The 24,964-nt window shown below is 55.5% G+C and overlaps 1 protein-coding gene across 9 annotated transcripts in view; it reads left to right on the top strand.

Annotated features, from left to right (window-relative positions):
* ENTPD1 (ectonucleoside triphosphate diphosphohydrolase 1) overlaps positions 1-21,661 on the top strand; it is a 50,073-nt gene extending 28,412 nt beyond the window's left edge. For 8 of the 9 annotated variants that reach the window (XM_019497652.2, XM_019497653.2, XM_059730303.1 and 5 more), the window contains 9 exons: positions 8,706-8,839; positions 9,301-9,418; positions 12,426-12,576; positions 13,241-13,400; positions 14,101-14,337; positions 14,741-15,001; positions 19,257-19,376; positions 19,828-19,965; positions 20,161-21,661. In XM_019497652.2, coding sequence (XP_019353197.1) covers positions 8,706-8,839; positions 9,301-9,418; positions 12,426-12,576; positions 13,241-13,400; positions 14,101-14,337; positions 14,741-15,001; positions 19,257-19,376; positions 19,828-19,965; positions 20,161-20,367 — 1,526 coding nt within the window. In that variant the 3' untranslated portion in view covers positions 20,368-21,661. Of the gene's footprint in view, positions 1-4,212; positions 5,012-8,705; positions 8,840-9,300; positions 9,419-12,425; positions 12,577-13,240; positions 13,401-14,100; positions 14,338-14,740; positions 15,002-19,256; positions 19,377-19,827; positions 19,966-20,160 lie in introns of those variants that run through there. The other variant, XM_059730305.1, reaches the window with a different exon arrangement.
* The last annotated feature ends 3,303 nt before the right edge of the window (positions 21,662-24,964 follow it).

Genomic DNA, 24,964 nt, shown 5'->3' with positions numbered 1-24,964 from the left:
CAGAGCCGATGCCCGGCCGGGAAGAACGTGCTAGGAGATGAGTCTGAATCCAGCGTCCAGCTTCCTTACCCTGCACTGACGGGCACCACAGCTGTGGCATACGAGTACACTCCATCCCCGTATGCTTGTGAGGTTAGGAGTCGAGTTGCCCAGGGAACTGTGCCTACAGCTCATGCTATTTTCAGGCTAGGCCAGCCCTTATCCAGCTTGCAGCTTTGTGGGCAGATTGCTGCAGCTTCCTGTCCTGATGGGAACTGAAAATTGAAGAAGAAAGCTGTTTATGTGCTTCTGCATATTGCAGTGTTTCCGCTAACCCCACCGTGCTTGTGCAGTCCCTTCTCTGTGGCCTGTAGCATTGGAAATGGGCTGCTCTCTGCTGGCTTGCCCAAGGCACTTTGGGTAGCTGAGTTTCTTGGTAAGCAAAGACTTGCTGGCATGGTTAGACATTGGGAGCCCTTGTGCTCCATGGAGTTTGCAGGCATCTTGTGGCCCCAGGTTTCTCTAAGGCAGATGAGGTTGCCTCGTGGGGGAAGGGAAGGTAAAGGAAGGGGTGGACAATCACACAGACAGCGTACTGTTCTGGGGCTGGGAGAGGCGACAGTGGCAGGGGTTGAGGGATGCTACCCAGAGTCGCATAGCTTCTGGGTTGTGCTGGTCCGTGACAGCTCCCTGTTGCACACCTTCTGGCAGGGACACTGGTTTCTGCCCTGTCCAAGGCTTCGTTTGCTAGCAGGTGTCCTGGCCTTTCTCGCTGGGAATGGCTCATGGTTTGAGTTGGAACAGAGTGAGGGTCCCGCAGGGGCGCTCCTCAGAGGAAGGGGTCAGCTGTTGATCAGGGAGGCAGAAGAAGGTGTCGAGATGCACAGGCCTGGCCTCTCCTGGGAGGGGATGCCCAGAGGCCCCCGGGCTGTCGGAGCAGCAATAACATTTACTCATTGCAGACGGCTGAGACGAGCAGACCAAGCATGAGGCAGGGACTCTGCTTTGTGGGCGTTGCAGACCAGAAAGCCATGCTAGTGGATGAGGTGACCAGCTGCTCAGACACCTGCTGGAACATGTGGAGAGTGGACACATTGTCACGGTGGGCTTTGGCGAGTGCCGAATGCCAGGGGAGGGGCAGGGTCTCATGCCGTCCATATTAAAAAATCCTTTGATGTTCTAAAATTTGAAAACAGCCATCTTGTAGCTTGGGCATTGTATTCAGTGCGAGGGATTCTCACCTTGACAGAGGAAGAGGAATTTATCTCGGATCTAAACAGGAGAATTGTTAGGTTCACCTCCGCTCCCAGGGTGCTGGGACCAGCTGCACATCCATGTTCCCCTCTGTGGCTGGGCGCGGTGGGGCCGAGGGACACACCGCAAGCTGGATGGAATCGCTCGGCAGTCCAGATCTGGCCCGCGGGCCATATTTTGCCCACCCCTGTATTAAATGCATTAAAACCTGGTTCACAAAACGGACAAAGGATGTGATGATGCATGGGGGATTCTTACTCCACTCTGTGTTCCTAGCAAGGTCTTTCACAGACCAGTTCTTGGCCCTACACAACATGATGCTTTTTATCAACATCTTGGGAGGAAAAAACAAAGTTTGCAGATGGCAGATTGGAGGAATAGGAAACGGCAGTCAGGACAGGCCCCTGATGCAGAGCCGTCTTGCTGGGTCTGTCAGCTGGGCAGAGGCAAACAATGGGCATTTCAGTGCAGCCAAATGCAAGGTCATGTGTCTGGGGACGAAGAATGCAGGCAACACTTGCAATATGGAGGGGACTGCGTCCTCGTCCTCGGGGAAACAGCAGCGATGAAGAAGATTCGGAGGTGGTGGTAGCTAATGAATGGATCGTGAGCTGAGCTCCATTGGATGCACACACAGGGAGATCTCTAGTAGGAGCAGGCATGGTCTGTTACCTCTGTGCTTGGCACAGTGTTTGTGACCACTCCTGGTCCTGTGCCCGCTCTGTGTCTAGACAAGAAGGGTGTTGATAAACTGGAGAGGGATCAGAAAAGAGCCATTAGACTGACTGTAAGGTTGGAAGCATGCTCTATAGTGAGGGACTGCAGGAACTTTCTTATCAGAGGACAGTTTAAGGGTGTTTTGATCACTGGCTGTGAGTGTCCAGATAGGGGAGAGAACTCTGATAAAGGGCTTCTCAGTACAGCAGGGAGGTGTAATTGGATCCAGTAGCTGAAGCTAGTAAAATTCAGAAAATCCATTACTGGAAACTTAGGGAAAACCTTCCAGTGTTGATTTTAAAGAGATCCAGACCAGGTCAAAGCTGGCTGTTGGCTTGAGTGGGGCTTGACAGGATTTGAAGCAGGAATTAATGCTCGGTATTTCTGTGGCCTGTGCAGATGAACACCATGGGCTCATCTGGCCTGGAGCTCTCTTTAATCCGTGAATACTGGGACGGGGGGAGCACAGGGGGTGTTGACTGTGAACCTGAATAAAGTGGGGTTAGAGGCCACAATGAATTAGCTGCCAGTCGTCTTACCAGAAATATTCTCTTGCTCTGGGGCTGCAGGCTAAGCACAGCCTCTCCTGACTGCCAAGTGGAAGATGCAGCTTCACTCTCCCCAGTGGAGGATACGTGGGGAAAAGTGTACTGCAGTCCTCGAGTGTGTTAGGTGAGATGTAAGCAGCAGGCACACGGAGGTGCTAGTACCATCCTATGCAGCATTGGTAAGGGCCCATTTGAAATGCTGCTTGCAGCTTTGGTTGCCGGTGTTCAGAAAAGACCAACTTAAACGGGGATGAGTTCAAAGAAGGACATGGAGACCTTGTCTTAGGAAAGAAGATTAAAGGAGCTTGGTTTATTCAGCTTGCCAAGCAGAGGCTGAGAGGGGATACGATGCCTCTGTACAAGAACAGTTGTGGGGTGGCTGTTAAGGATGAAGAGATTTTAAGACAGGAAAACCAGCCTGGGATAAATTCAGATGGGAAATGAGGTTTCTGATAATTGGCAGAGTGAAGTTTTGGAATTGTCCTCCAAACAAAGTGGCAAGGGCAAAGAATTGGCCTGGCCTTGAGACTGAACTAGCTGTGTTTGTGCAATGGACGGTTGGCTAGACCTGGGACTTCTGGCTCAGCAGTCAGTGTGTGAGATCTGCAGAGTCGTAGGGTTGTGATCCCCTGATTGGGGCATAAAGGGAGCTTTTTTGTAGTGTGGAAGATGTCTGGCAATCTCCTGCCTAGGGGCTTTTGCATCCCCGCTGGGAAAAGGAAGGCTTTTTTTCTCTTTGTGAATGCTGCTGCTTTCTGGGGAGAGTGGGGTGGAGGGGCTGGGTCTGCCTGCCTTTGGAGCATTGAGACGTTGGCCATAGCTAGGGCTGAGAGGGATATTAAGGGCTTGCTGATTCTTCTGCTGCTACTTAGGAAACACAGAGGGTCTTGCTGTTCTGCCCAGGGTCAGACTGATCGCCGGATTTGGAACTGGGAAGGAATTATCCCCCGGGTCAGGCTGGCGCAGACCGCAAGGGTTTCTGTAGCATGGAGCATGGTCCTCTTTGTATAACCCTCTGAGCACCTGGGAACCAGCAGCTTGCTCCCTGTTCTGGCATTGGCTCTGTCTGCCCTTCCTCTCCCCTTACCCTCTGGGGGGTTATACTGTGTTCCTGCTGCATCTTGTTGTGTGAGAAGGTTTCAAGAGGGGCTTGGGGGGTTCCCTAGGATAATGTTTGCTTATGAACACGAGGGGTTTGACCGGATGGCCCGAGGGCCCCCTCTGCCTCTGTGTTCCTGGGATCTTATGTATTACTGGCCTGGGAGTCCAAGGGCAGTTTGGGGGTGGAAAATGCCAGCCAGGGGTTGCCGGGGACAGGGCTGCCCTGCACTGCCTGGCTGCCACGGTGCGGGGGGGCTGAGGTCTCGCTCGTGCCGTGTACACACGTGGGGAGAGCGGAGCTGCTGTTCGACAGGCTGAGCGCTCTGTGCCGCGGCAGCAGCGGCTGAACAGTGAGAAGTTCTCCGGACGGAAGGAGTGCGATGCTGCGGTGAATGGGGGAGATTGTCAGCGGGTGCTGGCTGGGTCGCAGGGAATTCCTGTCTGTGACCTCCATGACGACACTTCACCGGAAATGGATCTCCTCCTCCTCCCCCTCCTCCTCCTCCTCCCTGCCAACACAAGCAGGCGCGCGGGAGTCCACGGTGCACAGAGCCTGGCTGTGTCCCTTCCAGCCTGCGCAGCCCACGCAAGGAGGAAAGGGGCCAGGGCAGTGCCCAGTGCTTTGTGCCAGGGCCCTGCAGCCTCTATTGCGGTCAGCTGGGGGCTAGAGGACTGCCAGGCATGCACTGCCCAGAAAACTAGTAGGAGCCTTGTGCTGATACCGTGGGTCCTACGCCCTAATATCAGCTCTGATTTATGGCAGTCGGAGAGACCCAGCATCTGCCCACACAAGTTTGGGACGGGATTTTTGTTGTGTCCCCGGACCCCTGGCGTCTGTCGCACTTGCCGGGAGAGAAGAGGGAAAAGCAGAGTCCCCTTCTGTCCCAGCCCAGGCCCAGCCCAGCTCTCGTGGCAGCAAATGGGACTGTGGAGTCGAGGCTGCTCTGGCCCCCAGGCTTTGTTAGGGGCTGCAGTGGCAGGGGACTGGGGCGGTGACCAACGGACTGGCCCACATCAGCATGGCTCTGCAGGCTCTCATGCTTGCAGGTAGAGCTGCGAGAGGGCACGCAGTCAGGGCCCCCGAGAAACAGGCACAGTCCTTGAGAGGGAGAAGCATGAGGCTGCGACAGGCTGCGCCCAACGAGGTTCGCATGCAACGTACTTCCTCTGGAAAAGCTGAACCTCCTGGATTGCTACATGACCTCTGTCTGCAGCACCAGGGTTTTACACCCGGATTGAAAAGCCAAGGCCATTTAAATCTGAGGGCCAAGACCACGTGCAGCTCAGCCCCACAGCCGTGGTTGCCACAGGATCCTGATATTTCACTGCAGGGATCTCACATCTGGCTCGACCAGCTGCGAATTGACCCCCACCCTCCAAATGCAAACGAACCTGTGAAGCAGAAGTGGCAGGTGAGCCTGCAGACCCCGGAGGTATTTGGTCCAAGTGGTGTGAGCTACCCTGGTTGTGGTTGTGCCCCTGGGTGTTGACTGACTAAGACAACACTGTGTAGGTGTGCATGCATGGGTGCACGTGTGTGTGTGTGCGTGCGTGCACCTTTCAGAAGGGTTTACTGTTTTACTGCTGGCTACTTTTTGCTGCACAATGTACCCAGAAAGTCAGGGTGGGTCCAAGGAAGAGACGTGCGGTTTGGATGGCATTTGGAAGGGGTGAGTGGAGGCAGCTGACAGAGGTTAAGCACGACAGCGAGAGGAAGGCGGGCGGGGAGGGAGGCAAGGGGCAGAGCGCAGGAGGGGAGCTGACAGTGGCAAGTTCAGCTTGAGGATTGAGGATGTTTGTGAACTTGGGACCTGAGGGCTTTGATTCCCATGGCCAGGTCATTGGCAACACCAGCCTACATGCAGTGGTTAGAGGATGTGGGGGCCAAAGCCAGGCCTGGAGACCTCCCCTGGACTGGAGATGGTGTCACATCCACTTAGGTTTGATCTGGACAGAGGCTCCGTTTGCTCAGCCAGGGCCGTGCGGGGGGTGGAGTGCAGCTCTGGGCCACCGTGGCAGCTCACAGCTGAGGAATGCCAGGAATCCCTGGGATGCCGATGCGCGTCCTCGTGGATTCCTGTGGCAGCGGTTGAGGTAAATCCTGCCGCATTGCTGTGGCAATGTGGTTGCAGCGAAGCCCTTGCCGTCAGAGTGTTCCCAGGCTCTCAGCTTGTCTGCAGAGCTCCCTCTTCAGAGAGATCCTCAGCCTTGAGACATTTATCATCGGGTTGGATGGGTTTCAGGACTGCTGCAGACTGCATCCCAGCCTGCAGGTCTAGCAGTAACTGCACAGCTGTTGCCTGTGAAAGCTTGCATCTTTCTAAGCCAGTCGGTCTCTAAGGTGCTACCCTGCTCTGCCTTCTGCCTGTACAACTAAGGCGGTTTGTTGGCTCCCAGCCATTGCAGTGACACCGCTGGAGGAAGACCATGGCTGCCCAGACCCTGGGCAGGGCTCAGTGGAGTTCAGCCTTGCTCCCTAGTTCCCCAAAGCTCGTGGGCAATAAATGTTTGTTAATGGTGTGTGAATCTTATCTCTAGGTCTGCAGTTACACACGTCTGGAGGATAGTACCTACCGGGGGACGAGCTACCCGCATTTAAGCTGAAGGAGAATGGCATGAGAATAAAAGGGGATAAACGGCTATGAATACATTTAGGCTGGAAATTAGAAAGAGGTTTCTAATTCTCTGAGGAGTGAGGTTCTGGAGCTGTACCCCCCCACCCACACACTTTGGAGCAGTGGTCAAAATGGTTTTAAAATGGTGCTCGACTGGTGAGATAACGACGTGGCTCCTTGTGCTAGCAGGACCGATGCGGAAGGTCCTTTCCAAGCCCGTGTTCTCTAGCAGCCAGGGGCCATTTGATATGAGCACTCGGACGAGAGAAGAGGTGTCGACTGCCTCTGTGAGGCCTTGCCAAAGCTCAGAGTCCTGCTAGTGCCGTTACCAGCGATGTCCCTACCACAGCATTGTCCTTTGAAATGGCACTGGGTGTCGGGGGCCTAGAACAGACCTCAGCTGATGCTGGGCAAAATGCTGGCGCTGGTGCTGGAAGCCCCCTCCCTCTGCAGCTTGGTGTCAGCTCCGGTGGATGAGTCTGAGTCCTGAGATGACCCTGAAATGCATGTCTGCCTGTCCTGGAAGAGGGCATCTCTGCCAAGCACATGCTGCCTTTCCTGATAGCTGGTTTTCCGGTTTGTGCTTGATGTGGTTTGCTGTTGGCTTCTACTCTGTGTTTGATGGGCCTGTGGCTATGTGCCTGGCAGGCAGCTGTTCCCCTGAGCTCTGATCCTCTCGGAGGCCCCGATTCGATGTGGTATCTGTGTGGAAAAAGTCTCGTTTGCCCTGTGCCCTTGGTCTGTGCGGGAAGAGAGACAGTGCTGAGCCCTCGCTTTCCTTGGCTACTTCCTATGTTAGTGCAGCTCTGTCCTGGTGCGGTCTGTCTAGCGTAGAGACATGCGGCTGTGGGATCACCCAGCCTTGCCATGGCTGCCAGAGTTATGCTCAGTGATAGCTAAGTGGGGGCCAGAGAAGACTTTAGATCCTGTTTATGCTCCAGACCTGAACCGATGGCTGAATGGAGCCAGCGGGAGCCCCGGCAAAAACACAGAGAGACCAAAATTAGAAGCGGAGGCTTGCACAGCTGGGCTGGGCTCCAACATCTGGGAGGGTGATGCTTGATACTTGCACAGCTGGGCTGGGTTCCAGCATCTGGGAGGGTGGTGCTTCATGCTTGCACAGCTGGGCTGGGCTCCAACATTGAGCTGGGGGGGCAAGGGAGGGCTGGCTGTGCTGACCATGACCATGTATGAAAGTCTCTCACTGACACTGGCAATTCTGAGTGCAAGGGCTGTACTTTGGCCTCCTGGGACTCTGGGTAGGTATGGGGGCAAGGGCATGTACTGCTTTCCCAGATCTGCACCTCTGGGGGAATAGCTGATGGGGAAAGTCCCAGAGTGTCAGGGGACAGCACTGCCCTTACAGGGGGAGGTTTCCTTAGATGGGGGTGAGCAGAGTGCTTGCAAGTCATGTGGGTCTGGCAGCTGCATCCCTGGCAGCTGGGATGGAGGGGAGCCTGCCACAGCCCTGAAAGGAGCCCACTGCCACCACAGAGAAAGCTCGGGGCCACCAGCAAGGCCAACTCCACCTGTGTCTGCTGCCAGGAGGAGCCAGGGCCAGATGCTTCCTCTGAGAGGTCCCCCACAGAGGATATGGGGTGGGGGGGACAAGCATTCAGGGCTGGGGTGCAGCAGAAATGAGTATTCATTGCAGTGGTGATGTCTTGGAAGGGGACCAGAGGGGATTTCAATAATGTTCACTGTCCACACACAGATTCCCAGGGATGAAAGTCCAGTCCAGGGGCAGAGCTGGAAAGACTGGGAATCAGGGGTAGGAGGGTGACTGGAGTTGCTCCAGGGCATGGGACCCTCAGCCAGGGGTGCCTGGTGCCAGGATGAGCAGTGCAATTGAGGAGTAGGCGTCCCAAAGGGTGCCTGGACTGGAGCCGACTTGGGGGACTAGGCAAGGTTGTGTGTGCCTGGGGCTGGGCCGGGGGGGGGAACGGTGACAAGCTGGTGCTGAGGACCAGACCGAGGGGTGGAAGGATGACAGGAAGGCCTGGGGGACTGGGCAGGGGCATGTGTGTGTCTATGGCTGGTCTGGGGTCAGGGCAGAGGGGAACGGGTAGTCACTGGGGCTGGCTCTGGGGGACTGGGTGGGGGGCGCGCTGCTCTGTGGTGACATGAAAGCTGCATCCACAGGTGGCTGAGTGACAGTGGCCATCAGAACCAGAACTTTTTCCATTCCCAGCCTCATGTTCCTGTTTTATTGGCAAGGGCTTGCCTCAGCTGTGGCATGAGGGCCAGTGTGCAGGGACAGGTGCACCCAGGCTGCTGCAGTATCCACACTCCCGGATGCTGCCCTGTATCTGCAGTCCCCGCTGTGTCTGCTGCGTCCCACCATTGCCTCTGCTCAGTTCCTTGGTCCAGGCTGCCAGACGCCAGGGCTGCAGCAGGACAGGAGAGCACCGCTAGCTGCTCCAGCACCGCTGGCTGCAGTGTCCAGGGCTCTCTGTGGTCCCTAACACACTCTTCTTTGCTGTGGTCACAGGTGCCAAACCGAAGATGGCCTCAACCAAACCGAAGATGGCTGTGCTCATCCTGGGCTTCCTCTTTGTTTTGGCTGTGATCGCTTTAATCACCGTGGCAGTGACCCAGAACCAGCGGCTCCCAAAGAACATTAAGGTACCTTGCAGAGGGGCCTTGGGAGGAGAAAGCACATCCCAGTGAGGGGCAGGGTTTAGGGAGCTGCAATACATGCAACTGCACACGGGGTCTTGCTCTTTTCCCCTGATGCCTCCCGACACCTCAGCAATTTCCCCCTCTTCAAATGTCCTCATAAAAACAAGCTGATTTCTGGGATGCAGTGGACTGGCAGTTTTCCCCCTGGATGCACCTAGTGATCAGTATAATATGACTGAGCTGCTCTGTTTGCTTTGATGGGAACTTCGTACCGCAGGACAAGGCAAGCAGCAGGATGTATTCCTGAAGGCCCTCGCTGTTACCGTCCTGACGCAGCTCTGCTGTCACGCAGCTGCTCTTACGAGTGCTCCCTTTGCACCAGCCCAGCCACTGCCCAGCCCTGCTGGAGAGCATTTGCTGTCTGCCTCAGCCCAGGGGAAATGACCAGTCCATTTTGTTCACAGTACGGGATTGTGCTGGATGCTGGCTCGTCTCACACTAACCTGTACGTGTACACATGGCCAGCAGAGAAGGAGAATGACACTGGGGTGGTGCAGCAGGTAGAAGTGTGTAAAGTGGAAGGTAAGACTGTGGGGCAGAGGGCCGTGGGGGCCGCGGGGCGGGGGCCGGGGGAAGAGCCAGTAGTACAGCAGGGGAAGGAGCTCCGCGGAGTGGGCAGTGCAACAAATGCTTCATGGCATGTTTGGGACTTGCTGTAAACAGTCCTTGCACCAAATTGGATCCTCCTTCTCAGAAATCCAGTCCCATTTCCCTCCTTTCTTGATGGGGATGTGCCATCTGCCTCGGGGGTGGGTGGGTGGTGAGCAGCACACGACTGACTTAAACCTGGCCAGCTCCTGCTAAACAGGATGAGATGCTGCCTCCCATTACAGGCAGCTCTTATCCCCACGTCCCTGCAGACCTGCCTCTGCACAGCACGATTCCTCTGGGTCTCTGCTTATATGACTTTCCATGGCACAAAACAGCAGATAGGACATCCTCAGCTGCATCGTTGACCTTCATCATAGATGACCAGCCACCGATAGCCCGTTATTTGCCTGGAATGTGCAGTTATTGACTGGAGAGACATTGCTGGGAGCGGTGAGCTGGGAGGGCTGGATCTGAGGTCGAACACTTTGATGGAGATGCCTTCACTCTGCACCCCTGACATGCTGGCTCTCAAAGCATGTGGCCCGTTTTGTACAGTGTCGTGTTCCTGGGCTACCTCTTCTGAACGTCAGCTTTGCATTGGTTTAGTGTTTGTGAACAGCTCCTCTCTCTTCCTATTGCCAGTCCCAGGAGCACTGATCAGAGCACAGTTCTCCATAAAAGGTTTTCTTGGGGAGCCAGTTACCAGTCACCCTAGCTACAAGTACAGACCATCTTCATTGTGCCTTTATAACCACAGCATCGCTGTTTGGCATATTTTTGTCACCAGAGGACTTCAGTACTTGGGTTTCTATTTTGCCATTTTATTTGAGATGGAAATGGCTCAATTTCTTAACATGATGGCTATCAGTTGACTGTGATTCACAAGCACGGAGTAAGGAAATCAGAATCACCATCTTACAGACTCAGTTTTGTCAGCAGTTGTCTCTCATTCAGTTATGTTCCAGTATTAGAAAAGGTTAATTGATGTTTGCGTCGGTGGCAGGTTTTCAGTGTTCAAATCTATTGGGATTTGGCATATTAAGAGCCTATGTAGAGGACTGTGAGGCTTAATTCCTTAATGTACACAAAGCACTTGGAAAGCCATAACCACAGGGAGCATTTCTTCCCTTCCTTCTGCCCGTCTTCAGCCAACATGACTAACCATCTCTCTCTGCAGTGGAGGTGTCACCTCTAGCTGTATACTCCAGCTCACCTATACCCTGCTTACACATCCAAGGGTAGCTGTCACTCTCTAACCCACCCCATGGCATTGGGAGCTCACCACAACCCCAGTCCCTATCCTAACCCACATTTTATCCATGTGACCTGCACCCTCAAGACTTGGCCGTGTGCCCTTACATCAGACTGCATTACAACACATGTTGTGCAGATGAGCCCTTCGTCCCAGGCAATTCCAACTGCTCTTTGTGACCTGAGCTGTTCCTGGTGTTGTTTACCACTTCCCAGCTTTACATCATCTACAAGTTTACTAGTGACTTTGCTGGAAAAAAATCCTTTAGTAAGTGAAATCAGCTGATTTGGAGGCCACAGTACAAGCCCATGCATTTCCAAGATGGGTGAGTAGGGGGAAGGGGCTGTCACGGCTACTTGACCCAAGGGCTTGGCTTGGTTTTTAAGTTGCTATTTGGAGTCTGTTTTTTTAAAACCTGCAAATGAGCCTAAGCCTGTCATTGCTGATCTGTGTGCGCATCACTAACCCAGCTGCTGACCAGTGGTGCCTCTGCTGCTCGGATGAGGAGAGCTGGGTACTGCGCTATGTGTAACTACATGCGGAGGTGGCTATCCCAAGGGGCATCGCAATGGTGCAGTGAGGCATGGGCAGCGAGGGGAGGTCTGTGGTGCCTGTGGGCTGCAAACTTACTGCAGCAGTGAGAACTAGGCAGTGCTGTGGCACACCGAGCTACTGACGTACCAGTAGCACATGCTGTAATGCAGACAGGTGTGAAGATGCTGTTGTTGCTAGGCCCTCTTGATGCTAGTCCAGGTGGGCACTAACAACCATGGCTAAAGGTAACAGACACTTTACTGGAGCTAGCCAGAATGGGCATGGTTGCAAACACAAACAGCAGCTTTCTGGTTACAGCTCAAACCATGGCACTTCCTTCTGGACCCTCAGGGAACCAGTTAAGGCTCATGGCTGTTCACGCTGTGTGTCCCAGGGGCTCTCCGGTTCAGGCTTCAGTGGGGTTACAACACAAATTAGCATCCTTCCAGGCCAGGGTCTTGCTGGGACCCTTGTGGCCTGGCGGCTTCCCCTAAGACCCCCAGGCCTGATCCTACAGCATCCAGTCATCGCTCTCCGTCCCGTGCTGTTCCTAGTTCCTGCCGCAGCTTGCTGTGCGTGCAGTTCCTTAACAGTTTCCACCGCACCTAGCTTCCTTGCTGCCCCTCACGTGCTGTACTGGGTCCCTCTCTGGGCTAGGGTTTTTCAACAAATGTTCTGCCCTCTCCCCGTATTTGTGGGCATGCATGTGACCCCTGCAGGTCACGGGTCTGTAGGGCAGGGTCTATGGCAGGGACGGGCAATTATTTTGGGCAGAGGTCCATTTACGGAGTTTTGGCAAGCCTTTGAGGGCCGCATGATAGGCAGCCAGGGGCAGATAAATATTAATTTTCTAAATTTTTTATGGGCCCCGTGGGCTGGATAGCATGGCCTGGTGAGCCTCATCCGGCCCGCGGGTCTCATTTTGCCCACCCCTGGTCTATGGGAATGAAGGTTCCTGCCTAGTACATTTATCACGTTTGCGATGGGATTCTTAGCAGTCTGTGGGACAAGTCCTTGTTTGTAGTCGGATAGGTGTTACGGGTGCGTTTAACAGGATCCTGGATATTGCTGCTGCTGTAGTAGAAAGCAGGAGTGGTGCATAGGGTGATATCTGGAGAGCAAGAAATTGATGCCCCTCCTTCCTTTCCCAAGGCCCAGGCATCTCGGGGTATTCCCAGGCTGTGCAGAACGCTAGCCGCTCCCTGCAGCATTGCTTGGAGAGAGCCCAGGAGGTGGTTCCACAGCAACAGCACCAGGAGACGCCTGTCTATCTCGGAGCAACGGCTGGCATGCGGCTGCTCAGGTATGGCAAACGCCTGGTCGGGGAGGGTGGCATCTCCAGGATCCTGCTGCCAGTCGTCCTTGCCTTCTGCTCCTCCTCACCCGATTCCCCGCACTCTCCCCCTTCTTACTCACCAGGTTCCCTCTCTCTCCTCCCCTCACCTCTTTCCCACCCCGTCCCATCCTGTCCTTACACAGTGCTCATGTGCTCTGCCAGGCCCAGCCCAGGGACACTGGGAGGGGGCAGCCCAGAGCCTAGATGTAGCCAACAAGAAAGCCAGACAAGGACCCCCAGGGCTATATCCTCATCCCTGCCCTGGGCGGCTTTGGCTGGGTGTTTCCGGAGGAGTTTCTGCTGGGGCCGGCTGGCGTGCCTTCTGTAAAGGTGAGGCGGCAGCTGGCAACACACCCACTGGGCTGATTCCTTCTGGAAGATGTGCCCCCTCAAATGGGGCAGGCAGGCACAGCTGGCAGGCATGAGCAAGCATCGGGGTGGGGTGGGCGACCTAGACCGTGAGGCAGTGAGCAGTGGTGTCGCTAACATGCAGGATGTCAAAGCCTGTGTGCACTTCGGCCGTACCGGCCTGTCACAGCTATTTTGCTGAGACTAGCAGCCTGGAGCAAAGCCAAGGGGCTGCTAAGATTTTACAGAGCAGAGTCCTTCAGTCCTTTCCTCTGTTCTTCAGCTTGGAGAACAGGCATGTAGCAATGGAGGTCCTGTCTGCAGTGGAGAACAGGCTCCGCTCATCCCCCTTCAACTTCCAGGGTGCCAGGATTATCACTGGCCAGGAGGAAGGAGCCTATGGCTGGATCACCATCAATTACCTGCTGGGCAGCTTCAAGCAGGTAACGTATCGACAAAGCATGGCAGAATGCAGCTGCTGGTCCCCGGGGACCACCCCTAGCCCGGGGGCTTCTGCAGGCACCCAAACTTTGTGCAGGGCTTTTCTCTTGGGATCAGTAGTGATCCCAGAGCATGCGTCACTAAATCCTGCTGCCAGGGACTGGTCGGGAGACTCAGTGCTGCAGCTTCTGCCTGTGGGCTGGAGGCACAGTGTGGCCCACACCTCCGACATGAATACACCTGGTGTCAGCGCAGTGACACGAAGTGCCTCAAATTCCCCCTGCAGCCTCGTGTACACAAGGGTTCCCCCTTGTTTCCTGCCCCGAGTTACTGCTGCACTCCGTTAAATGTTTGCCAAGTTCTACCCTAGAGGCAGAAGCATTTCAGTTCTTGGCAGACTGATCCCTCTATATAGCATTTGGGAAGTGTCTGGGACTCTTTGGAGTTAATGTATCAAATAACATATTTATGAGCTTTATCAGCCCCCCATGAACACGGGCTTCATATCAGACCTGGCCCATCCGCTCTCTCTTCTGAATGCCCATTTCATAGCTCTGCCGTGTTCAACATGCATTTTGTCCTGCCCTGATCCCCAGGCCATACCCCAGGTCTCTTCTCCCTCTGCTTTCTCCTCCCAGCCCTCCTCCTACCTCCTTCTTTCTCCCAAACCCTTCAGCCTTCTCACACATCTGTTCTTTTTAGTCGGGCTGGCTGAACTTCCTACCCAAGCTGACCTCCATCAAGGAGACGGTTGGAGCCCTGGACCTCGGTGGGGCTTCCACACAGATCACCTTTGTGCCAGAGCAGGAGCAGAGCGAGTCTCAAGAAAACTCACTGCACTTCCGCCTCTATGGCAAGAGCTACAACGTGTACACGCACAGCTTCCTGTGCTACGGCAAGGACCAGGCTCTGCGCATGAAGCTGGTCAGAGACTTGCAGGTAAGAGCATCTGGGGTTGCAGCGCAGATGTTGCAGCCTTCTCCAGCTGTGGCATGCTGCCTTAGCGCATGCCGCGGTGGCCCAGCCAGCGTAGCCAGAGGTTGGGCCCCACAAACAGCGGAGGAGAAAACATCATCTAAAGAGGGCACTGAGGGCCAGAGAAGTTAAGAATGACATTTTTGAAATGGCGGCTGATTTGGGGTGAACTGTGGCATGGGGAGCTCGTGACGGGGTAGGACCCAGCGCCCAGCCCCTGGGTCCTGGCCTAATGCTGATCCCCTCTCCAGAGGGAGGTCTTGGTGCCTTGCATCAGCACCATCTCCTCACATCCGTCCGCTCTCGCTGTTCCTGGTGGCGCTGTTCTTTGGAGTTGAGCGTAATGTCCTGGGTGTGTTCCCTGCAGAACGCCGAGACGGCCCGGCTCCAGGATCCCTGCTTTCACACTGGCTACGAGAGGAACGTGAGCATCCGTGACCTCTATGCGAGCCCCTGTACAGCTAACTACAAGCAGTCCCTCGCGTTCCCTCAGCTCCACGTTGTGGGGAGTGGGGATTATCAGGCCTGCCAAACCCGCATCGAGGAGCTCTTCAACAAAACCTCTTGTCCTTACTCCAAATGCTCCTTCAATGGGATTTTCCAGCCTCCATTACAAGGGCACTTTGGGGTGAGTCTGTGGTTTTTTTGTCGAATCTCTTTAGTCCATCGTGTTCACGTAGAGCAGGAGCCATAAGCATGGGCCTGGTTTAAGCCACGGGCCTGGGTGGAGAAGAGGAAGCTGTTTGTGTTGGGGGCTGTTTATAAATGTGCATACAAAATGCTCCTATACGTAGCACGTGGGCAGAGAACTGCAAGACTCATGGACGGGTGCCTCAGACCTGGCCACAGCGAACACTGAGGCACTGGTGTTGGTGTGGGGCTCGCTGGAGGATGCACGTGAGCCTGGAGACTTCTACGTTGTGCCCCGGGGGCTGTGCATGCAGCGTGAGCCACCTCATGCTCCTGTGTAGCATGAAGGGCCAGAGCCCTGCTCTCTTCCCCCTCGCTGTCTGTGGCTGAGGTGGAGCCTGGCCTGTGTCCAACTGGCCTCAGACCCTGCTTTAGTGAAGAAACGTCCTCCACCCCATTGGCACTGGGAATGAACACTGATGGTTTTAGGTGGTTGTTTCAAAAAAGAAAAAAACCCAACAACAACAACGAAAAAAGGAAGAGCCGGCAGGGGACGTCCCTCACACCTGCCACCCACGCAGCACGGGGGCAGGAGGAGGCTGGCTGGTGTATCGGCTGTGAATCCTGCCCTTCCTGTGCTAGCCTGAATCCCAGGAGAGGTTGCTGCTGTTGTGGAGAAGGATGCACCCCTAGCAGATGTTCCTGTTGGCCCTTACCCTGCCTTCAGGAATTGAGAACAAGGGCATGCTGGATCTGCCACAGGCTTTTGGCAGGGTGCTGTCTCACTTCCCTCCAGCCAGAAATGAGTGAAGAAATGCCCCATTTCCCAACCAAGTGCTCCAAACACCTCTTTGCATCCCACCACGAGTCACTGGTTCTTTCTGCAGCCCAAGAAAGGGCCGTGTTGCAGAGGATACCACAAAGACCTCTCTGGCCTGCTCTTCAGCCTGCCTCTTCTTCCGAGTCACAAGCTAGCAGTCCTCGCTCACCAAGTGCAGCTTCTGCATGTAGGACCAGGTGACCCTGTTCTTGCAAAAGTGCAAGGAGGAACTGAGAGAGACTGGCAAGGAAGGGCCACATAGCACTATAAGGGGCCAAGTCAGAGACACGGCTTATGGCCCTGGCAACCACGGTGCACTGGGTCTCCTGACTGGAGGGTCTGGGATCTGTGACAAAGGCCAAGTGACTCTAGAGCATCTGTCCTTTTGGGGCATGGGCTATTTAGTGCCAGGGCACCACATCCCTGAGGACTCCAGTCTGAGGCCAAGCTCCCTGAAATTCAGACTCCAGCACTGTACCACAGTCTGCTGTGGAGCCCAGTCCTGCTTCACACCTTCCCACCCGTTCTGCTTATCTCCCATGCAGTTGCCAAAGCTGGGTGGGACCAGGCCAGGTTCATCCTCTGGCTGAGAAGGTCGTAGCTGGCAGCCTGGTTAACAGGACCCACAACAGACATCCCAGGCTGCCCAGGTATGTCCCAATACCAGGGACGTGCAGCCAGCCAAACCCAGTGTTGTTCCAGTTGCGCACCTGGACACTGGTTGGGTGGGAACTGCACAGAGGTACTACGCCCGCCCATTCAGGGAAACCTGGCTTGGAGGGGGTGTCCACCGGGACCTGCTCTCTGAGTGGAAGAGGTTTCCCAGAGCAGCTGTGGCAGCTCGTTGCTGTGCAGGCCAATACCAATGATGGGGCCAGGCTGGGTCTTTGCTCCAGGCCGGCCCCATGGCAGTGTTGATGCACCACCCCCTGGCACAGCCACTCCCACTCCTCCTGAACCTGTTTCCCCAGGGCCTGACGCAGGCAGGCTTATCAGCCCGGTGTGGGACCCTTGTGACCTCTGCAGCTTTGAGGAGCCCCCAGGAGGATATCCCTGGGAACAGACCCTTTGCCATCTCTCCCGAGAGGCCAGAGTCTCAGCCAGAAGAGCAGCAAGCATCATGCCTGCGGTGATTCCCGCAGGCCTCACTTCATACAGGCGGTGACATGGGGCCTTCATGTGAAATGGTCCACAAATGGTGCCTGAGCTTGGCTGAGGCTGGTTGCCTTGCCTGCGCTCTTCTGAATGCCGCCATCCATGCAGGCAGGGGTGCTGCACGCTCCAGGCTGCCCCGGGCCCAGCAGGGCAATGCTGGCAGGACCAGGCTTCCAGACTGGCCTGTCATTACTCGGTGCATGCAGTCTGCTGTCAGCCGGTAAATGGACCTCCCTCCCTGCTTATCCAGGCTCCCCATACCGGAGTCTAGACATCCTCCTTGCATGGATCCAGGACATGCTGTAGCCAAAATCTGCAGGGCTGCTGCATGGAGCAGTCTGTGCCCACTCGTAAAGTGGCACACACCAGACTTGGCTGCGAGGTGTGCTGTCAGGTTTGAGGAGGGCCCTGCTGTAGCCTTTGTCTGACAGGTACTAGCAGCTGGCATGTCTTCCACCCATCACCTGGAAGAGGGCATTGTGAGCCAGTCCCCTCCAGGGACACTCATGCTGGCACACGGCCCAAGAGGCCTGAGCAGCCCCTCGCCCTGCAGTAGCTATCATTCTCTGTATGAGTTCCTTAAGCTGCTTTCCATCCCCATTCTGGAGGCTTCGGCTGGCTGCAGGAAATGGCAGGGTGGCAGCTGCTCTGCCTTTGTGCCCTTGCTGGGGACCACAAGGATGCCTAGGTACAGGCATAGCCCCGATGGACACTTGCCAAAATGTCCCTGCTCCAAAGAGCTACGATCTGAGCCAAAGGCAGAAGAAAGTGGAGAGTTCATGTGCACGGGGAGCTCAGAGCACCGAGACGACGTTTAGTCCCCCAAACGGAGGATCAGCACAGCCATGGGTTATTGCAGGTGTTGTGGCAAAGGAGAGGTTTGAGGAAGGGTTTGAAGGAAGATAATGAGGGAGTCTTGCCGGTGTTTGTGGGGGCTTTGTCCAAGAGTGAGGGACAGCACAGGAGAGAGCATGAATGTGCTGTTTGCTAGGAAGTGTAACAGGTGGGTGCGTGAAGCTGCTAGTAAGAGCTGACCAGAGGAGGGAGTTGTCCCCCTGACACTGAGAGACTGATGATAGCTCAGGTGGGGCTCAGCAGGAGCTTTTGAAAAATGAAAAGCATTTGGTACAATAGAAAAGAGGGAGCCCCTGGAGCGATGCTTGGAGAGCCGTGGTTGAAGCAGCGGGTGAGACGTGCTCTGTGCAACGGGGTCCTGCATGGACGCAGGCAGGTGGGGCTGCCAGCAGGATGTTGCAGTGAATGGGACGGGGGCGGTGCGGGCCTGGGTGTGAGGTTAGGCTGTGCAGAGAGGCTGCTGCTGTACAGAGAGACCCTGTAAGGCTTAGTCAGAACCCGTGTGCAAGGGCCGAGGCGTGCATTGACACTGCCCATCACAGGCCTGAGCGGCAGGCAGCTGTTGTGCCCGTGAGCCAGTGTTGGCTGTGCTGTGTGCTGGCTCAGGTCCCTGCCTGGAGCTGAGCCATCCCTCACCTTATGGACAAGATCTAGGCTACGCTGGGCCTCAGCCTCCGTCGATCCCTAGTTTTGAGTATGAATCACCAGCCTGCTTAGACTGAGCTCCCTGTGCTTGTCTGCTCAGCTTGCTGGCACCAGGGCAATGGGCACTGACCCATTTCCTCAGCTATTAATGCCAGACACCACATAGCTGTGTCCCCACAAGGCCATGTCATTGAGTTTGCAAGATGAATAGACCTGCTAGCTACGCAGCCTCATGGTGGTGTTTGCTCCTGCCAAAGCCTTTCCTGAGCAGAGTGTGTCCGAGGGTCACACACCCAGAAACAAGCACAGCACCTTCCTCGCACCTTCTCTGAAACCATTGAATGGTTTTGCTGTGCCCACTCCCACCCCATCCATTCTTGGTTCCTGCACCCCTCAAAATCAGACTCCCAGCCCATGATATTTAGCCACATTTGCTAAATATTTAAGCAGCTGAAAATTTGGGTCATCTGAGGGGAAGTGTCAAGCTGCTTTCAGAACAAAGAGTGTGACCAAGCCTGCCTGTAATAGTAAACAGTGAACACTGGGTCCCTCGTCCACATGCAGCCTCTATGGGAGGGTGAAAACTTGGTGCCCATAATCCTAACTACCATGGCTGCAAAATCCTCCTCCCAGCCCCCACATGTATAGAGTACGATGGCGTGCTGGGACCGTTTGCCTCAAGCACCTTGATTCACTGAGCAGGTCTCATGTTCTTGAGATGCACTGTGGGTTAGGACTCGGCTGCCCAAGCTAGAGCAAAGATCTCTCTCCCTTCCAGGCATTTTCTGCATTCTACTTTGTGATGAACTTTCTGAACCTGTCAGCAGACAGCAGCCCGGCCCCGCTGAATAGCGCGATAAGCACCATGAAGAACTTCTGCTCCAGACCTTGGTCTGAGGTAGGTGGTGCCCATCAGCAACAGCAGTGTCCTGCAGTGGTGCAGAGGACCCCAGCACAGAGCCCTGCAGCTGGAGTGCTCCCCACTCGTGCTCCCTTGATAGTTCACCTTCATGGCAGCCATGGTAGCAGGGGTCTGCTGTACTCTGATTTCCAGCATGAATAACTTCTGTGGTCTGCTGCTGCCAGCTTCAGGACTGCAGGAAGGAAGCCTTAGTTCAGCTAAACTATCTCTTCAGATGAGGGGTCCCCGCACAGAGTCTGTTTAGACATGCATATTCCCCTAGTCTTGTACAGCTGGTAACAGCCTCCAGGCCTCTTAGATCGATGCTGGCAGTAGAACAGGAACCGGGAGATGCCCCTTGTGCATGGAGCGATGTCTCAGGGTAAGCCGGACCTGTATGAACCTGGTGGTCTCAGCAGGTGATTGACCCCCTCTGCTCCTCCTCCAGGTGAAGGCAGCATATCCCCAGGTAAAGGAGAAGTACCTCAGTGAATACTGCTTCTCAGGGACCTACATCATCTCCCTGCTGAAAACTGGCTATGAGTTCAGTCTGGAGACGTGGCAGCAGATCCAGTTCCTGGGAAAGGTATTCACGTATGCAGGGGCTGTCTGCCTCGCTTCGCCTGTGGCACCACCCATCCCATACAGCAACCCACTCCCTGCAGGGGTGTTAGCCTGGTGCACGCACACACCTTGTTTCAGACCCCTTGCTCTACCCCAGCCCATTGTCTGCCCTTTGGGTAGCCCTTGGGGTTCAGTTGCTTCATGTCCTCTTTTCCAGATTGGCAGCAGTGATGCAGGCTGGACTCTGGGCTATATGCTGAATCTGACCAACATGATCCCTGCAGAGCAGCCCCTGATGCGGCCCCTCTCCCATGCCGGCTATGTGGGGCTCATGGTGCTGTCTTCCCTGGTGCTGGTGGGTGCGCTGCTGCTGGGCTGGTGCATCTTCCGCAAGCCAAGGTGCCTGAGGAAGGGCATCGTGTAGCAAGACTCGGGTCCTGCAGTGCAGACTGTCGTGGGGTCCTCTGAGTTCACTGGCAGGACCAGCCCAACCCGGCAGAGCCCCACCTGCCTCTCACTGACGCTGCTGACTCTACAAGGGAATTTGTTCTTTGATCCATGCCTGGCACTGACGGGCCGCACGCTGTGTGCACACTACAGGCTCCAGCTTTCCCTGCCAGGGACATATCATAATGCCCCCTTCAAGAGCAGGCCACATAAAGCAGCAGCAGCAGCTTCTTTCTTCCCTGAACCTTTGCTCTTTGGCTTTGTCTTGCCCACAGCAATAGAGCACTGGTCCCCATGGCAGCGATCCCTGTGATTCAGGGGCACCCAGATGCTGGGAGGTGAATCTCAGGGCCGCACCTGCCATTGAAATCTCAGTGCCATTGCACTGCAGAGAAATCTGGTCTCACTCCCCTTGCAGTAGCCACAGCAGGCCTTCAGGTTCCCTTGAGAGTGGGGCAGCTGCACCGGTCTAAGTCCAGCTGCTCCCCTTTGCCTCCTGGCCCCTGCAGCTCCCCAAAGCATCCTGCACCCCAGCTCTGTTGGCTGGGTACCACCCAGGTGGGCTGGCCACACACCTGAACATGTAGCAGGGACAAGCTGATGTGAGGGGTTAAGGATTGAGGTCACAAGGTTTTGAGGCAGACACCAGCCCTTAGCTGGGTGCCAGCAGCTGGCTCAGATGTGAAATACTGGGAGGCAAAATGTCCTTTACAGGGAGGAATCCTTCCCTTCCAGAGCCTGGCCCTAGCCCAGCGTAGGCCCAAAGCAAGCACCCGGTCCAGACAGGGCTGTCCCGTCGCCTCCGTGTAATGGACCTGTGTGTTGGGTCACACGTTCTTAGCCCAGCTCTGCTGAACTCTCCAGGAATTGCTAACGATGGTGAAGGATCACGTGCAAACAGCTAGCCCTTGATTCCTGCCCCTGGGGAAACAGGTCCAGCAGAGGCTGTGCAGCTGTCCAGCAGCACGGCAGTGCTCTGCCAGTGGGCAAAGGGCTGTTCCCAAAGTTTTTAAGAGCAGGCTGGACAAGCCCTTGTCTGGGGTGGTTTAGATGGGGAGGATCCTGCCTGGAGCAGCAAGCTGGACTGAATGTGACCCCCTGGGGGCCCTGCCAGCCTGGCTTTGCTATGACTCTGTGCTGGTCACGGAGGAAGCAAGGCCTAGGAGGGGTGTTTATTAGGACACTGTGCCAGTGCAACTGAAACACATGGGTACTGATGGACTTGCACATTGTGTTAGCAATGGAAAGAAAATTAAAGTCGCACTCTGGAATGTCCTCCCTTTCTTCCCTGCTGGGACCTAGCTTCTGGACCTCGAGCCTGTCCCCACAGACATGGGACCAGCCCATCTCCTGGCATTTGGCAGGGGTCCGCCCCCTGCAGTGTCTCATTCTTGCCCCCGTTCTCCAGCAAGAGGAGGGAAACTGGGACTCACTTCTATAGATGTCTCCCTGCAACAGCAGCCTCCAAGGTCTGGGAACCAAAGCAAAGCTAGAGCCATGGGGCAAAACAAGTGTCTGGCTCTGCACTCCATGCCGCACTGGGGAGGGGTCAGATGAAGAGAGCCTGCTCTCAGTGAGCCCGTCTCCCTCCCAACAGACAGATCCTACTGCAGGCTAGGAGCGGTTATGGCAATCATCCCATCTGTCCCCCAGCATAACACGTCCCTCAGCAGAACTAGTGTGGGGGCCACAGCTGATCTGAGGCAGCCATTGGGTGTGGATTTTGGGACTCCACATGGTAGAGTCACTGTGACCGGGGCAAGATGTTCACCCTCCCTCAAGCATGTGCCTTCCTGCTGGTCTGAATGGCTTTAGTCTCTGCCCAGCTGCTGGATCTCGTTCCACCCGAGAGCGGCCTGCTAGGGCTGTGCAAAGCTTCAGTAGCTGATTTGATTTGGAGGAGATTTGGCCCGATTCAGCGACCAAATCTCCAAATCCAAATCAAATTGGGAGATCCATTAAAAGGTCCAAATCGATTCAGAGAGCTTTGGAAGGCTTGCAGCGAACAGAAACTGAGAAGAGGGAGGGGGTGGGGTGATCTTCTGTATATAGAAAAGGCTGGGAGGGGGGAAGGCTGCCCTGATACTGATATCTGTAGCTGGCCAGTGACTGATCTTTCTCCGAGTTCCCTTCCATCAGCAGGGACCATCCCTGCTGTTCCCATCCCGCTCTGCCTTAACACACACAAGTGATACGAGTTTTGCTTTCAACAGTTCGAGGGGCACTTTCACAGAACCCCTGCACCTATCTCCTTGAAACTTGGCAGGCTGCATGCCCTACCATCCCTGCTGTTTTCATCTGAATCTGCAAAACAGTGGCAAAGTTATAGGTATTTTAGTGATTCCCCATTGTAGTCTATGGCCGAATAGGTGCTGAATCTCTGAATCCGAATCAGCTGAATTGAATTGGGACAGTAATTCGAATCACCAAATTGGCTGAATCTGAATCCAAAGCGAATATTTGTTGCTTCGCACAGGCCTACTGCCTGCTGTCCAAACCTAAAGCCCACACCCTTCTGTTTTCTTTATCCACACCAAAGAGAACATGCTGCTTCTCCCCGTCACAGCGAGGTTTGTTTTCCAGACTTTGGACTGTTCTTGCAGCTCTGAACCCTTTCCAGCTTTCTGAATGCAGAGTCCAGCACTGAACCCAGTGCCACTAACGGTGTTGCAGCAGCCAGAGACACCTGCCTGTGGGAGGACTGTGCTTGCCTCAGGGGGCAGATGTATGAACAACTTACCGGTTACAGGGGGAGCTGGTAGGGGGTGAGGCTGGTCAGCCTCTGCCTCGTGCACAGTAAGCACACCCACACGAGCAGTGGCTGATGCCTGGGAAAGCCCCAACCTCTTTTGCCCGTGGTAAGTTATGTCCATGCCCTCAGCTGCAGCATCACGCTGGGATCCCATGTTCACTCCACTTCTGTGAGCCTCAAATCCTCTCCTGTGTCACTACAGCCCTTGCTGCAGTTCCCCATCTCACGAGCGTGGGCAACATTTTTTCTGTATCACCGCGTGTGTTGCTGCATTGAAGGACAGGCTGCTCCAAGCCCTTGCCACATCTGGCAGTGCAGCTCGAGTGGTGGAGCAGTGCCTTCTCAGGTCTAGCAAGCCCCCTTAGGTGCATGGCAATTCCCCCAAGGGCCATTTCCACAGGGCCAACAGCCCCTTGCGTCCACCCCCACTCCAGGCCAGCTCTACCACTGGTGTGAGCTAGCACTGCCCTTGTGCCAGCTTTCTCCCATCAGCAAAAAAGGGCCCTCGAGGACCCTTTGCTTTGAACTGCAGGTGCTGAGGCTCCGAGGCCAGACCTCCAGGGTCAGTGACTCCAACCCAGACCTCGCACTGAACCCAGCGGCTGGTTTGAGTAAAGCACCTTCTGAGAAGGCACCGGCCCGGACCTCGAGACACAAAGAGATGGAGAATCCCATCCTTCCTGAGGGAGCTTCTGTCTCTTCTGCCCTTGCTGTTAAATTTGTGCCTTGTTTCCCACCAGAATGGTTCACTGTGGCTGCCAGCCACCGGTTCCTGTCCTGTTCTTCACTGCTAGATTAAAGGGCTTTCATACACAGCCTCTTCCCTTTCTCAGGACTGACCAGACATTTATCTTCCTTCTGACTGGCCAAGCTCCTCCACCTGTGCTGGCGGCATCATCTCCAGCCCTCGGGCAGGGGTCTGCTCATGGAGGCCCTGGGCTGATGGACAGGACTACCCAGGTGTGCCACCCCTGGCTTAGACTCAGAGCAGCCCCTGTGCAGGCAAATGTGTGGGCTGGACTTTATCACCAATGGTGGTGGCAGGGGCCCACAGCCAGCGCGGACTCTGACCCTGCGGGGCTGGATCAAGGCCGCCAGCTGTTCCCTTTTCATCGCGGCTGCATCAGTGGGGCCGAGGCTCCTGGGGAGAGAAGCTGGCGCTGCCCCTGCTCCCCAGCCCCCCTCACAGGCCTCACACCACCCATCCCCAGTACTTGACCCAGAACACCCGACTCCCCACCCACCACAGGCTGCAGCTGCCCATCTGCCCCCCACTCCGAGCGGGAGCACAGGCTGGCAGGCCAGGAAAAGCTCAGGGTCAGGAGGGACTTGGTGGCTACCTACAAGTATATAAGGGGTGTACATCAGGATCCGGGGGAACACCTGTTCCCCAGAGCGCCCCAAGGGATGACAAGATCAAACAGTCACAAACTCCTCCATGACCATTTCAGGCTGGACGTAAGGAAGAACTTCTTTACTGCCCGAGCCCCCAAGGCCTGGAACAGACTGCCGCCGGAGGTGGTGCAAGCACCTGCTCTGGACTCCTTTAAGAGACGTTTGGATGTCTGTCTTGCTGGGATCCTCTGACCCCAGCTGACTTCCTGCCCCTGGGGCGGGGGCCTGGGCCGATGATCTCCCGAGGCCCCTTCCAGCCTGAATGCCTGTGAAATCTATGAAATGTCACCGAGAGGATCCCCCCTTCCCTTCCACACACTCCAGCAGAGGGGCGATGGGGCTTCCCCTCCAGTGACTGGGGGCTGTGGCCTGAGCCCCCTTGCCCCGCGGTGCTCTCGCCGTTGGGTGTCCCCCTGGCCGGTTTCTC

This window comes from Alligator mississippiensis, chromosome 6 (assembly GCF_030867095.1).
Source record: "Alligator mississippiensis isolate rAllMis1 chromosome 6, rAllMis1, whole genome shotgun sequence".
NCBI classification, from domain to species: domain Eukaryota; kingdom Metazoa; phylum Chordata; order Crocodylia; family Alligatoridae; genus Alligator; species Alligator mississippiensis.
This window is presented reverse-complemented; position numbering and strand designations above follow the sequence as displayed.